Here is a 16033-nt window from a genome sequence, read left to right on the forward strand (position 1 = left end):
CCTAATTCATGAGACTCACAGAACGTGTGGATGTGAAACATGTGTCTACCAAAGAAGATTTATTAACACCACTTCAACTCAGGGAAAAGCGCTACTCTTTTTCCTCACCACACAGATCACTGTAATAGCACTAGAGTAATTTTTCTTGTGCTGAATTTGATGAGGCATGGGAGGGAGAAAATGGGTGCAAACTAGCAGGCTCATCTCTTTTGCAAGGCTACATTGAGCAGATGCTCAAGCCACATGTTACCTTACAGAACTGCAACCCACAAAATCTTGTTTCAGCAAGTCAACCCTTATACATCTCACCATGTATTTTTGCTTTCCTGCGCCGGGCCTTGCATCCCACTTTCACACTGAGTCGGGCCAGCTTGTATGACGGACGTTTCCACCGCTGTAGACGGCCATCTGTCTCTCTGAGCAGATAGTTATCATTGATTGAGGTAGATTGTGGAGGTGTTTGATTCAGGAGGCGGTAGGCTCCTTCCCCCTTCCTGAAAGAGGAAACAGTTGATAATTGGGTGAGGTGTGTAACTGCACAATAATGGAGCTCTGCATTTACTAAGCAGTTCACTCTGGCTTGTATGTGTACAAATGTACACACACACACACACACACACACACACACACACATTGAAGCCTGGTTTTACAAGAAAACCAACAATAAGAGAAAATCAAGACATAGCAACCATTATAGGCTTTTATGGAAGGAGGAAGGAAAAAGGGACAGGTGACAAATGAGATCATTCACTGATCTCCTGTGGAAGAGTATGTATAATATCCTCCCCCAATCCTTAGGTGCTGCTGTTGCTCTTTAAAAGGTTATGTGACGGCCCAGGAGGAAATAGCTGCCTTCCAAACTGTGCTACCTAGCAACCAACCCCAGGAGCGCTCCTATCCCTTGAGGATGGAGCTTCTCTGTACCTGAGCAGTTGGGCAGTCTGCAACTCACAGGCACGGTAATAGTATCAAACCACTAGAAATACCACCCATTCCCCAGCTGAGATTCCTTAAGACTTCACTGCCCACAGCCTTCACCTTTCACAAGTGTAGCATTCGCACAACTCATTGTCCTCTCCAAAGAAGCCGTCTCCATAGAAGCATGTGATCTCATCATCTGGCTCAATGTCCCGCAGCACCTTGACGCAGGCAGTGTTCCCATCCATTGGGACAAACTGCAGTACAGAGACAAACAATGTACAAGGGGAAGGAACAGCAGGAAACAGGGGAAAAAACCAGAAATGTAGAGGTTCAGGATGCTCTCTGGGGTGTGTGGAGGGAAACAACCAGCAGACTCCTCCTCTTCCCTCCCTCTCAGAAATCCCAAGTGACCCAGCTCTTATTTTCACAAGACTCTATTTGCAGACACAGAAATTCCTGACACTGGGCTTCTAGGCACTTCTCAAAAACAGCACGCTAGTATGAAAAGAGGCAAAGAAATTAATTTTTTTCTAGACCTGAACTATGGGGAATGAGGGTCATGCTTCTAGCCGTTATGATGGTGAAGCAATGGCTGAAACTCAGCATCCTAAGAAGCAGTAGAAGAGAAACTGGGTGGGAGAAGCAGTAGGAGAGAAACTGCCAGGACTCAGAAGGGGGAACTTTTGTAAGTCATACAGCTTCCTTCCTCTCCCAAATATTTACAAGGTATTACTTGCTTCCTTTTTCAACCTCTTCCAACATATCCTACACCCAAAGCAAACGCCACAATAATAAATGAATTCTAGGAATGAGTTTACATGGCTTGTCCCAAATACAAAGCCTCAGCATTTTAAACAAGGAGTGCCACCTCTACTAGCAATAAGCCAAAATGACTTACCTTACAATTGGGTCTGCAGTCTGAGAGGTTCCACGGTGAGGGACAAATTATATGGGGTCGGGGATAGGCAGTAGTGGAGAGAGATTTTCAAAAAAAAAGCAGAGACAAGTTATAAAGATAGTCCACTTGTTCAGACACTATTTACATTTCAGCAACAGGCTAGAAGACAAAAGGTATGCTGCTGCTTTTCAACAATGCATCCTGCTTTCTCTCAAAGCAATTATAAGTTGGGGTAAATTATCATTTCACTAATAACCTAACTTCCTTCCAGCCTTCCGTCAAGAAATAACACAGCAGCATACATTAAGTTCCCAGCCAGACACCAATCCATGTACCAGTCACACTGAAAGCTGCTTCGCTTCAGGAGGGTGACTGCACTGTGTGCCTCAAATCATGCCCTGTGGGGTCCAATAGGCGCTCACACTTTTCTTCTGAAGGCAAATTTCTAAGCTTTCTAGCCTTCTAAGGTTGTGAAGACTAGCTTGATGCTCCTGCTGAAATCCCAAAGCCTCTGGGGAATGGGGAGCTGAACAAAACAGTGTGCTTCAGAGAGGGAGGAGACTTTCAAGTACACTGTGTAGGATTTTTCTTGCCTTCTACAGTGAGCTAAATCCCGTTTCAGTGATCACATGTTCTTAGTTACCTGAAGTCCAGAAAAGGGTAGGCTTTTCAGCCACTAATAACTCTTGGGGAGGGGAAAGAAGTTTCCATTCAAGGTCACATAAATGGGGTGCTAAAATAAGCAATCTAAAAAACTAATTCTTACTGGCCTTTTAATGAAGGGACCCAACATAGCTCAGTAAAAGTTCCAGGTTCAGTCCCTGATACCTCCAGCTGGAAGGACCAGGTAGTAGATGGTGGGAAGAATTCTGGAGAACTGCTGTCAGAGCAGACAATGCTGGGACCAATGATCAAATAGTCTGACTGCTATTAAGTCAGTTTCCTATGGAATGTACCAACTGATTGCACCCTAGACTTCACTGGAATGACCAATTCCTTCACTTTTCAATTCATTCCAACAAAAAGCCTACCAACTTGAAAGCTAATTAAAAATACATATCTTATCTTAAGCAAACCTGTTCCTACACCCCGCTTATCTTAATACTCATTCCCCATCCTCCTTACATTCTTCCTGTACTCGCCAAAATAGACAGAATCTTTAGGAAGTGTATACTAAAAATCAAATGCACCAGATTTAGAAAAAGGAATCTTTTACAAGCAACTTGGAATGAGTACTGGAAACTTTATTCGATCCTCTCTATTATGGATTGGTTTCTGATGGGTCCCACAAGCTGCTAAGATTGAAGTTACTGGTTTTTTTGTTTGCTTTTACAAACTTTATTGAAAAATTTAAAAACAATTATGAAACAAAAAGTGTTGTCTTCCAAGACAAACACATGGAAGTTTGATAAACTCAACTGAAGGAATTGAATATCTGTTCTTTCTGATTTAGGCAGTTAAACGGAGACCTTTGAATTCAATATTTTAATTTGCATTATAATGAGATACTCTATGGACATACATTGGTTTAATTGCTTTCTTCAGTAAAAGTATTTTAAAAAAAAACAATTTGTTGCAATTTCATTTCATACTGAAAGGGACTTTCTGGTGTTAATCTGGGACCTGCTATACCTGCACATAAATCACATCCAGCAGTTATGGTATGTTTCATGCACACAGGATGGATCTAAATGGATGACACTACGCCATGTCTGGATTTCTTCTGTAGAAGCTACTTGGACCTTTGAACATTTATTTACTGCTTTCAATAACACTCATGGAGACCTGGGTATTTTAATTAGAGTAGCAGAAAAGCAGCCAAAATCTAAATCAGCACTGGAAGTGTGCAAAAGTTCCCCAAGTAGGGAACTGTTAATACGGCAGGGGTCCTGGTTCCTCATTCCCCCCACCCACATCAGATAGATTATGGTAATTCATAGTCTACATTGTATGCCCACATGAACAGTAAAATTAATGGAAAAACTTAATGCAGAGATGGAGTCAAAGGGCTGTAGGGCACTAGAACTCTGGGAGGTGCAGAAGTTATGAGAAGATCTATGGAACAACGATTCAGAGGCAGAGCCAGGACCAGCTGCACATTTCCACATACCATGATTAATGAAGGCTGCAGGCCCCAGCCATAGCTGGGCACACTGTTTGCGTGTGGAATACATGATGCTGAAGTCATTTTCACCAGTCCGCAGGAGACTCTCGTCTGGCTCTGTTAGCTCTGTAATATAACCCTCCAGGAGCTCCAGTTTGTCATTCTTTTTCCTTATAGGCAGGGAGAAAGACACAAGCATCACAGATCAGCTGTCATGCTCCCCACAAGTGTACAGTAGGTGAGGATGGTGGGCAAATTTAAGTTCACTTTACTGAATATTAGTTCCCTCCCTGCATTATAGATTGGGAATACAGTGGTACCTCTGGTTGCATACTTAATTCGTTCCGGAGGTCCATTCTTAACCTGAAACTCTTCTTAACCTGAAGCACCACTTTAGCTAATGGGGCCTCCCGCTGCCACACGATATCTGTTCTCAACCTGAAGCAAAGTTCTTAACCCGAGCTACTATTTCTGGGTTAGCGGAGTCTGTAACCTGAAGCGTATGTAACCTGAAGCATATGTAACCCGAGGTACCACTGTAGGGCCTTTTTGAGAACTTTTCCCCAGAGAATCAACAGCTCATTGAGCCTCCAGAACACCAACAACTTCTGTCCAAGAGGGAGATAGTCATACATGTTACCAACAGTGCAAAACACTGGAAAGTTTCTACACCCCTGCTTGCATTCTACCTGCATTTTTGTTGTTGTTGCTCTATTTAGTTTACTAAGAGTTTAGGATTTCATTGGATGGAGTGGGGTGCCCCTGGGCTCCTTGCGCTGCACATCTGCTTAAGTCACTTTGACACTTTGTCAGCTGGGGCAACTGCTAGCCAAAAAGATCTTCCTGGTGATTTTTTGGTGCCAGCTGGAAAGCTTTTTATTTTCCCAGGACCTAAAAAAATGTTTTAATTTAAACTTTTAGAATTGCGTTAAAATACTATTGATATTGCTTGAAGGTTTGAGATGATTTTAATTTTCTGTTGCATTGTTTGTTCTTGTTTTTATGATTTATAAATTGCATTTCAATGTTTTCATCATTACTGTAAGCCATATAAGGTTACATAATACTAGCAAGTGGAAGGGTGTTACATGGAAGGGGTGTCAAACCACCACCACCCTACCATGGTTTTGTAGCGACCACACGGGCACCATTTATTTCCAGGGAATACCGGGTACAGCGCTTGATGGCAAAACCACTCTCAGGAAGGAAGATGCGAAGGTAACGAAATATCTGTAGAAAAGAGATAAACAATTGGCTCCTAGTTAGTAATTCTGGCTTTCTGCTTACCCCCTCATCAGAAGTCTAGCCAATTCTTCTCCTAAGAACCAAGGAGCTATCACAGTCTTCCTACTTTGCAGCCGGAGCAAAAAAAATTCATGATTCCTGGCCATCAGGTCATTAGATCTCTTGCCTTGCACAGAGAAGTTTTGTTAAAAACATAGATACTTAATTTGTTGTCCAAGATTGTTGCCCATGAAATAAAGGCAGTGGGGAGGATTGTGGCCAACACACTCTCAGCAAAGATAGCATACCACTTCCTGTCTTGGGAAAGAACTGTGTCGCAAGAGCTGCCCTGTCACCAACCATGTTCTAGGATCTGATGGGGAGTGGGGATTAGAGAAAGTGCTTCAGAGAAGAACAGACAGCCAAAACTGCCCAATTTTTTTTTTTAAAAAAATCCACATTTAAAAGCGAAACTGCAACATAAAACTACTGAAGGGGTACATCAAGAATTTCAATGTTATCACTTGTGGAATGAACAGAGACAATGGATTTTTAGCATGTTGTCTGGATTAATTGACCTAGCAGTGTCAGCAGGTATGTGTCATGAAGAACTATTTTGAGGTTTATCATTGCTAATTAATGACCTCTGTCTGTACTCCATATCCCTGTTGGTGTAAAGGTTCATGTGAAGTACGACCCAAGGGCTCTTTCACATATCTGAAGCAAAGACAATCCCTCCCATGCTCACTTTCAAATTTTGACATCTTTCTCACCCTCCCTCTCCCGAAATAGCAAAGAGGTAAAAGAGTTGTACGTGAGTCTTGAAGGCAGCCTCCTGCTGACGGCTCCGCTTCGCGAAGTACTGGCAGGCCCATCCACCTTGCATCAAGGCCTGATATGCCATGTCTAAGTCCTTGCGCTTCCGGAAAGCTTCTACTGCTTCCCGCAAATGGTGCTTTCTTCTGATGGCTGGGAGTGGGCTGAAGGGATGAGAGAGAGGAATTGGGTTTGCTTTGAAACACACTGCTTTCCTTATCCCCTCAATCCCAAGCCTCACCACTCCCCCTCAATTTCAATTTTGCCCTGTGTTGCAAGTGGAATCTACTTGGGTCTTTGAGAACTTAGGCCCTCACCTTACGTTCATCTTATGGGTCTTAAAGCCGAGGTAGGAGTCGAGAATTAGTGTTGTAGCTAGATCATCAATTTCACATAGCTCCTTGGCAGTCACACGAGTAGAACCCATCTTCCTTCCAGAACCATGCTGTACTCAGCCGTGCTACCTGCAAGAGAGGGGGACAGAGTCAAAGATGCGCACACACACAGAAAAGTTGGAGTCAGTGCGTAATCCCCACTCCTAGTTACCAAAATTCAGATTAAAGAAGGTAATGAATTATGTAGAAATATGTTTTGACCCTAAACCGCATCTGCATTCTCTGAAATCTTTGGTTTCCCTATGCATGTGCATGCAGATCTGCCCACAGGTTTATTTAAATGCATATTATTCTTTTTCCAATACGCTCATGACATTACTATAACATTCTCAGTAACCACTTTTTTTGCTATGTACTGTAAACTGTAATCATTATAACTGAACTACAAGCTCAGCAAGACTTTATTTACATTTGTAATAAACCACAAAATTAGATTGCGTTGGGCTAATCTTTATTCAACAAAGTGATTAACGAAACCATGTTTTTAATGGACTTACTGCAATCATAGTATTTTTTTACAGAAAAGTCTGCATGTGACACTTATTAAAGCCACCCTATTTAAGTGGGAACTCATATAAGAGACTTGATTAAATCCACCATGCCAGGAATTCTGTCTCCAATCTATTCGATCCAACCTCATATCTCTGTTACCTCCTCACCCCAAAAATCAGCTTTAAAACCTCCTACTCAAATATTTTTACTTTCCAAAGGTTATATTTCTACACAGCCCCTCTTGTAAACACTGAATACTTAACTTTTTCCAATTAAAAAAGCCGACAAAACCATACTACAATAAAAACTATCGCCCAGAAAAACTCTGAAATCACTAAACCTCACATACTCTCAAGATACACAAAATGGTTGCATACTATAGTCAACTCTAGAACATCAGTTGTCCAGAACTTTCTGTAGGAATATGCTCCTCATAGCAAGGGTCACTACATGTATTTAGCCAACATCAATCCAACCTCACAAGAGGGAATATCCAACGGATCTCCCTGGAAAGAGGCATTGTTCACCAGGGGCCTACAGATATTAGCTTGGTTTACTAGCCTGCCTCATTCCTACCCCAAATCCTCTGGCACATGCAGAGGGCTTAAAGAAGGGAAAGAATTTCCCTCATTTGTGCTTGGGCACAGAGAAATTAGGAAGCTGTGACAGAGTACAGCTGTTTCTTGCTTTCTTGAAACCAGAGCACACTGGATTACTTACAGAAAGGGATGCAAGCTGTTGGGTATCATTCTCTCCAGAGGGCCAGGGACACTGATAAAGGAACACTTGTTCCCAAAGAACAAGAGACCAAAAGAGAAGTGGTTGAACAATGACTGCTAGCTAGGAACCGATGTCAACTTTTTTCAGCCAACAATGCTGCACAGAACATGTTGTTATGTGCCAATATAAAATGCTACTTTTCCATTTAGGATTTTTCCACCAAGGGAACATGCATTGATGCCTTTGTGGGACACTCAACTTCTTTATGTATAAGAAATTTTTCAAGCAAAAATAACATGTGAGTTTAAGTCACTCACTAGCTTCCTGGTTGTACATGAGGACCTCCAGAATACAGCTCAGAAAGGAACCTGAGGTCATCTCATTGACTGCCCGCTACATGTCGTGCCAGACAGCAGTCATGACCTACATTTAGAAATAGACTATAATCACTTCATTGCTTTGTTCAGGGATACAACTCTCTGCCTTTGAAGAAGCAACTCCCAGGCAGGTCAATGCTGAGCAAAGGTCGGCCAGAGCTACAGTAGAATAGCTACCAAGTCCCATTTGTAGATTTTCTGGAGAGAGAAAATGAGTTAGGTTAATTTGCATCAGAGAATTTCCTGATGCCTTCAAAAATGATCTAATTCAGAATGTTTATTTGCATTTAATAAACAAACTAAAAACTTTAAAATTGGACTTTAATTGTATGGTATTTGCAACTGACATCCATTCATTGTTACTAATGTATACTAATGGGAATTTTTCTGCAATAATAATAATAATAATAACAACAACAAAACACTGGAAATTTTTCAGCCCCTCATCACTGATCTCTAAAAAAAGAAAACTTGGACTACCAGATTTATTCTCTCTCTCTCTCACACACACACACACATTTAAGTAAGTACACAAAGATTGATGCATTCTAGGAACACATTCCATAGGACATTAAAATTTCTACAATGTAAGAGACACTTCATTCTTGACTCCGGTACTGTACTGTCTCCCAGTGCTTCAGAAAGGTATCCAAAGCAAGAGACAACTATCTGGAAAGCAGGCTTGGAGCTCCATCAACCATGGAATCTAGCTCATAACAGAGGGAAGGATTGCTCTCAAAGCGCCAAGCAAGCAACTAACAGAGAGTTTCTGAGGTATCCAAGCTTCATCCACCAATCATCTTCTTCTTTGGTGATCACTTGTAGCCGAGTAAGATTGTCTTCCATAACACGGTTTTAACAATGAGTCCGTAAGTGACTGTGGAGGCCAATTCTGGATCCACACGTCCTTCCACAGTGGGGACATTGGTTTCCGGGCAGGAGTCGATCATGGTGTGGATTTGCAAGCGTACCTTCCTCTTAGCACGTTTCTCCCTTGCATCCTAAGTTCAAGTGTCTTCAAAGCCCATGACACTTTGGGTAAAGGCTGTTCTCCAACTGGAGTGCTCGCAGGAAAGTCTTTCCCAATTGTTGGTGTTTGTACTACATTTTTTAAAATTTGCCTTGAGTCAGTCTTTAAACATCTTTTGTTGACCACCAGCATTACACTTTCCATTTTTAAGTTTTGAATACAGTAGTTGCTTTGGAAGATGATAATCAGGCATCCGCACAACATGATCAGTCCAACGAAGTTGATGTTGAAGAATCATTGCTTCAACACTGGTGATCTTTGCTTCTTCCAGTACACTGGTGTTAGTTCACCTGTCTTCGCAAGTGATGTGTAAAATTTTTCGGAGACACCATTGATGGAATCTTTCAAGGAGTTGGAGATGACATTTATAAGTGGTCCATGTTTCACAAGCATACAGTAAGGTTGGTAGTACAATAGCTTTGCAAACAAGCATTTTGGTTTCCCTGCGAATGTCCCGGTCCTCAAACACTCTGCACTTCAATTGAGAGAAAGCCGCACTCGCAGAGCTCAGGCGATGCTGGATTTTGGCATCAATGTCAGCCCTTGTGGAAAGATAAATGCCTAGGTAGGAGAAGTGATTGACATTTTCCAATGTTACACTATTGAGTTGGATTCGTGGCACTGCAGAGGGGTTATTTTGTACTTGTTGGTGCAGCACTTTGGTTTTTTGGATGTTGAGCGATAGGCCAAGCTTTTCATAAGCTTCTGTGAAGATATTTAGGATGGTTTGGAGGTCATCCTCTGAGCATGCACACTACATTGTCATCACCATACTGAAGCTCCATGACGAAGTTACAGTAACCCTACTCTTTGCTTTCAGCTTGCTCAGATTAAAGAGCTTTCCATCTGTTTGATATATGATTTCTACTCCGGTGGGGAGTTTCCCTTCGACTAAGTGTAAGATCATGGCAATGAAAATAATGAACAGAGTTGGGGCGATAACACAACCCTGTTTAACACCTGATCCCACTGTGAATGGTTCACTTTGAGAGCCATTGTTATCTGTGATTGTTGCTGTCATATTATCATGGAGGAGCTGAATGATGTTCACAAATTTATCTGGGCAGCCAATTTTCAGAAGGACAGTCCACAAGGCATTACGATTTAGTGCCAAAAGCCTTTAGTCAGGTCAATAAACCCCATATACAGGGCTTGGTTTTGCTCTCTGCATTTTTCTTGAAGCTGTCAAGCGGTTAAAATCATGTCCATTGTCCCCATAGAAGGCCGAAAACCATTTTGGGACTCAGGAAGGGTCACCTTGGATATTGTTAAGAGATGGTTTGCTAAGATCCTTGGAAGAATTTTTCCAGCTGCAGCTAATAGAGAGGTGCCTCAATAGTTTCCGCAATCAGTTCCGTCACCTTTTTTAAAGAGATTGATGATTTTGGCATCCCTAAATTCTGCTGGGATCTCTCTCCCAGATTTTTTGATGAGCTTGTGAAGTTGTTGTGCAAGTTCAATTCTACCCATTTTGAAGACTTTGGCATCCCATCAGGTCACCCACAATTTATTTAACTAAAACTATAACATTATAGCATATGTATCCATGTTTGTTAACTGATGTGGTTAAACATTTTTTAAAAAAACAACAACAACCTTAGACTGAGTTTTAGCACACATAAAAAACTTAGAACAAATTCTTATTTCCTGATGAATGGCCTTTGGACTATAAGGTAACTTAAATAGAAAACTATTTTTAGAAAATATTTTCCTTCAAAAGCATTTTATTTTAAAAATCCAATTTAAATTTTTAAAAAGCCGGTAAAAAAAAGATTTAAATCGTTGATTTTTTTATCCACCCTGCCAATTAGTAACCTAAGTGTCCCCTCATGTGGCTAACCGCATAAGTGTATTTACCACACCGATAGGCCCATTCACCTGTAGAGTTAGCACAACAGTACTTCACTGGCTCAGGTCAGTCACTGTGGGCATGACAACTCAAAAAGCCAATAGGCTGCCACACATGGTAACTTTACACACAGAAAGAAGCACCTTGCACAGACCACTTACATGGGCACGAAGCCTGATGGGTTGAGGCCAGGTAATTGCCTTGAACTAGGCCAGACAATTTGTCTAACTCAGGGGTCAGCAAGGTTTATCTCACCTTGGCCGGTTCACTTCAACGGAGATCCCTCCATGGGCTGAATCACATGCACATGTGAGTGCGCGCAACAGCAATTTCCAGCGTCTGCTTCTGCGGAGACATGATTTCCAGTGTCTACTTCTGCACAGGCGCAATTTTCGGCGTCTGAGCACGCACAGACGCGGTTTCCGGCACCGCAGAAGCGAGTCCCCGCGCCGTGCTGGTTTAGCGCAGCACGCAGGGACTCGACGAGAAGATGGCTCGTGGGAGGCTCGTGGGCCAGTTAAATGACCCCTGTGGGCCGCTTGTGGCCCATGGGCGTTAGGTTGCCTACCCCTGGTCTAACTAATACAGCACAGCTTTCCAGACTGTGTTATGACACGTTAAGTGTGTCAGCTGCAGTGTGTAGGTGTGTTGTGTGAACGCTCCCCATGCTCTTCCAGGGGCTGGAAAGGGGTTAGTTTAACCTCCGGTTTGCTAGTAAAACTGAATTGCTGTGTCACAAAATGATGCATGTCTAAAGTGTGTGCCACCAACATGAGAAGTGCAGAAAGCTCTGTAATACAGCATTTATTTATATTTCTAGTCCTCCTTTCAGATTGTAGTTGGCAGGAGAGGAAAAAAGGTGAGTGTCCTAGATATGCGTGAGAAGGCAGGAAAGTAATTAGGGCTGGAAATGGGGAGAGAAAAGGTGTCACAATACAGGGCGAAAGGCAGGGAAATGTGGGGAAGAGGGGTTTCTTCTCAGTGTTTCAGGGAGACTGAAGAAATAAAAAGGAAATAGGGAGCCGAGGATGCTCTCCAGTGTTTCGGTATTCTTATTTTTTCCTGAGTGTGTGTGTGGCATTTTAAGATGAAAGAGGAGAAGGCACGTGGGGGGGGGGGAGAGGGCATTTTCGTCTCTTTCAGGGAAAAGACTTTTTTTAAAAAAAAGGAAGATTGGAACTTAGGACAAGACAAGCGTTGGGGCGAGTCCTTTTCGTGCGAGTCTTTGTTTGGGTGGGCAGTTAAGATTTAGGATTAAAAAGTGAGGTGAGAGAAGGCGAGGCGAGTGCCCGCCCTGACTGCGAGGGAAAAGCCCTCGCTTTTACCTCAGCTTCCCCTCTCCTCACAACCACCTTATCCCCACGCAAAAGGACCCCCCCACCCCACATATTGGGAGGGAATGGGGCTGGGGAGACTCTTCTCCCTCCTCTCACCTCACAGAACCGCCCCCCCCCCGGGACGCGCGCGCATCCCTCCCCTTCCAACCGAAGCCCGCGCGCGCGCCAGGCCTCCCCTCCCCCAACGGACATTCCTTCCCCCCCCTTCCGCCGCCGCCGCTCTGATCCCTTTCATTCTTTCTTCCGCTCGCCTACCTGCTCGCGCGCTTCTGTTTCTCACTCTCTTCGGCTATCGCCGCTGCGACCGCATCACGCCGCGCGCCCTCCCCTTTCCCCGCGCCATTTGCCCCTTTGAAAGCCTGTCACTCCCCGGCCCGGTTCCCGCGACGCGCCGTTGGGCGGCCGGGGCCGTCAATCAAAGCCAGCTCCCGCCTCCCTCCCGTTGTGCGTCCATTGTGCCCCTCGAGCGAAGCCTTGCCTGCCCCGCTTTCCCACCCGCATGCTCAGGGCTTGATTGGCTCAGAGGGAAGTGCCTCTCAAAATCCCTCCCGGCCTGCTATTGGATCGACTAGGCCGGGAAGACTCCCGCCTTTCACGTGAGGGGGCTCGCCCCTCAGCCGATTGGGCGAAGCTGGTATCTGTTAAATGTTGCTCCCGCCTTACAGAGTCGAATGAGGACGCGGCCCGGTTCCCCAGCCCCCTATTGGGAGAATTTGGTGTCTGTCAAATTTTCGTATGTTCCTCCTTCAGTCGCGCCCTTTTGGAAGAACCGCTGCCCAACTCAATGGCCGCTGGAATTCCAGAAACATCATACCTTTCCCATTGGATAACTGGATGTCAAATAACTATTGCCGCCCACACCAAGAAGCCCCACCTCACCTGGCTTGTCATTGGCCAAATAAGACGCTTATCAATACTTGACGCACATTTCCGGCATCCATTGGGCCATTCACTGCTCTTCGCCGCAATTCTCCGCTTCCTCAGTTTCTATTGGATCTTCGTCACACCAGGGGCAACGGTGCCAGTTGCTGTTTTATTCCGTTTTAATAGCTGCTGGGGAGCGTGGGCACCATGGACTAATGTTCCCTCTACCGTCTCTTATTAAGTATCCTGACATTTGAAATTTCCCGCCAAAATGCTAGCGCTTTCTATTGGTCCGCCTGATCTATTTGCCGTTTTCCCTGTCGAGCAGCAAATATTAGTGGTCCGCTTTGCTGTCACTCAGACAACTTCCTCCCAACACGATCTGATCCGTAAAGTTCCGCCTACCCACGGAAGAGAAGTGTACAGAAGAGCTTCCGGTTGCCCTGAGGCATTTTCGTGCTTTAGCGCGAAGAGGGAGGGAGCTGTCCATAGAAATTAATGGAAAAGCCCAGAATTTTTGCACACCGATAAAGTCAAATTCTTGGGGTGCACTATACTTGAAGCGTTTTCCCAACTTCCTCCTGCGGATTCCTGAATCGGTCAGGTTCAAGCAGTACAGACACAGCCAAGCAAATATAGAATCAAACAGCAGCCAGGAGGCCTGATCTTTATTTGTCCCAACAAAGGTTCACACCCTCAAAGCATGCAGAGAGAAGAACAAGAACAAGAGGGTCCATGAAGCTTTAAAGTTTTCTAAAGGTTCCCATAAAATATTTAACAGAGTCATCAGAATATCGCCAACATGCCATAGAAAGGGAGTGGTGTTAGGCATCTGAGATCTCTGACATGCCCCTGTCAATCATGCATGGTTCAAGTATTCACCTTCACACAAGTCAACGATAATATCTACATATCCTTTTGTTAGGAAGACATCCCTTGGCACCTTTATTTGTTCAGGCAGGGTTGCATTCCACATTGGAGATGGGTTTGGTGTCTGGAGTATTGTGTTTCAGGTAACACCTTCCTGGTATCTCTGGCAGGACAGGTAATGTCAGGTTTGGCACCTTAAAAGGGGTGCTTGGTGTGTGTGGTAGCACATCTGAAGGATTATGGCTGACTAAAAAAGGTAAAGGACCCCTGACAGTTAAGTCCAGTCGCCGCTTTACTGGCCGAGGGAGCTGACGTTTGTCCGCAGACAGTTTTTCCAGCTCATGTGGCCAGCATGACTAAGCCACTTTTGGCAAAACCAGAGCAGCGCATGGAAACGCCGTTTACCTTCCTGACAGAGCGGTACCTATTTATCTATTTGCACTTTTTGGCGTGCTTTTGAACTGCTAGGTTGGCAGGAGCTGGGACTGAGCAACAGGAGTTCACCCCGTCACGGGGATTCAAACCGCCAACCTTCTGATCGGCAAGCCCTAGGCTCAGTGGTTGAGACCACAGCGCCACCCACATCCCATTATGGCTGACTAAGAGTCATCAATTTGAAAAGAGTCAGTCAAAGGCAAGCATCCCCAAACTTCGGCCCTCCAGATGTTTTGGACTACAATTCCCATCATCCCTGACCACTGGTCCTGTTAGCTAGGGATCATGGGAGGTGTAGGCCAAAACATCTGGAAGGCCGCAGGTTGGGGATGCCTGGTGTCAAGGCTGCCCAAGGTCCCAGCTCACAAAGGACCAACGCTGCTTTCTAATTAAATACAAAAGTCTTTATTGAAGTTCAGTTTCACTTCCAGAGCCGCAGCGCGCAGCCCCACGTCTCAACTGTCAGACCGCTGATGACCCTTCTGAATCTCCTCCCCCTGTACACCAATTTAAGACCCTAGCCTTGCTCCACCTTTTCCGCTGCTCCTTCCTCCTCTGGGTCCGCCTGCCCGCCGGGGTCTCGCCCTTCCTAGCCTCCTCTGACGCTGATTCCCCTGAGCCTTCTCCCTCCCTCCGGCGGGCTTTAGGAGCTGGTTCCCCATCCGGGTCTCCTGCTGTCCCGCGCGCCTGTACATTTGAACTTGGCGCGCGCGCCCAGCCAGCTGTTTTCCTCCTAACCGTTTCACTGCTGCTGTCACTGCTTCCCCCTTCGGGTGGGCTAGCTGCAACTGACCTCCCCTCCATTCCCCCACTCTCCGATGGAGGCGTGGTCAGCCCTGACTTACTCTCCCTCCCCTCCGGAGGAGACGCTGGCCCTGACACATGTGACTCTTCCCCCCCACTACGCTCTGGTGGGGAAACTGGTCCCGATCCTCCACTGCTGCTTTGGAGTTCCCCTCTGGCTCCTTGTTTCTGGTGCGTCCCCCCTGGGACCCCCCTTGACCTGACCATCGGAGCCCCCTTCTGGGAATCTTCTGATTCGCTGGAGAAGCTCATGGAATCTCTCGGGCCACTGTCATACTCCCCTACGCTGCCCTCGGATTCTTCCCCTTCGCTCTCCAATTCCTCTCTCCCCAGTGCTCCTGCTCCTGATTCCCTGACACCTGGTCAAAGGGTTAATTTTTAGTGAATGTCTAAGGATGACCTAACATTGCACCAATATTGAGTAATATTATTAAGTCCAGCAGCTTGCAGAGCACACAGGGTGCTTGCTCATGAGTAGCATGCAAAAGGTGCCCCCCTCCATTCCGTGTCCATATCAACACCTGTGATTGAAGCTCCTGCCCTTTCTATCTCGGGTCTTAATTTGTGTGTTTTGTTAATTTCTGAACAGTTTTGACTTTGTGTAGCCTGCCTTGAGATTGCATGTTGAAGGGATGGCTGTAAATGGAAAAAATAACAAATTCTCTTTTTCAAGGTCAGAAGAAATAGTTAGTGCCAAACACCAAGCTACAGCCTTTAGATGAGTTAGAACCAAAGGCGGACAAACTATGGCAAAAGAAGTATAACATGTCCACCCCATAAACCAAGGGTACATAATTACCATATTATATGTTGAGCAAGCTTGCTAACAGTATGCCATACAATAGCCCTGCAGTGTAGGGCAGTTTTAATACTGCAGATTGGGCTGAGGCTGATAGC

General features: G+C 44.9%; 1 protein-coding gene across 7 annotated transcripts in view; it reads right to left on the reverse strand.

Moving 5' to 3' along the window:
* Window positions 1-13695, reverse strand: part of KMT5C (lysine methyltransferase 5C) — a 20561-nt gene extending 6866 nt beyond the window's left edge. Inside the window, exons 1-9 of one of the 7 annotated variants that reach the window (XM_083580272.1) lie at window positions 12419-12817; window positions 7888-7993; window positions 6281-6427; window positions 5962-6127; window positions 5044-5153; window positions 3930-4093; window positions 1820-1839; window positions 1039-1175; window positions 310-494 (exon numbers count right to left, since the gene is read on the reverse strand). In XM_083580272.1, coding sequence (XP_083436398.1) covers window positions 310-494; window positions 1039-1175; window positions 1820-1839; window positions 3930-4093; window positions 5044-5153; window positions 5962-6127; window positions 6281-6390 — 892 coding nt within the window. In that variant the 5' untranslated portion in view covers window positions 6391-6427; window positions 7888-7993; window positions 12419-12817. The other 6 variants (XM_083580275.1, XM_083580276.1, XM_083580270.1 and 3 more) reach the window with 6 other exon arrangements.
* Window positions 13696-16033: the final 2338 nt, after the last annotated feature.

The sequence above is a fragment of the Podarcis filfolensis genome (genome assembly GCF_964270895.1).
Source record: "Podarcis filfolensis genome assembly, chromosome: 13".
NCBI lineage: Eukaryota > Metazoa > Chordata > Lepidosauria > Squamata > Lacertidae > Podarcis > Podarcis filfolensis.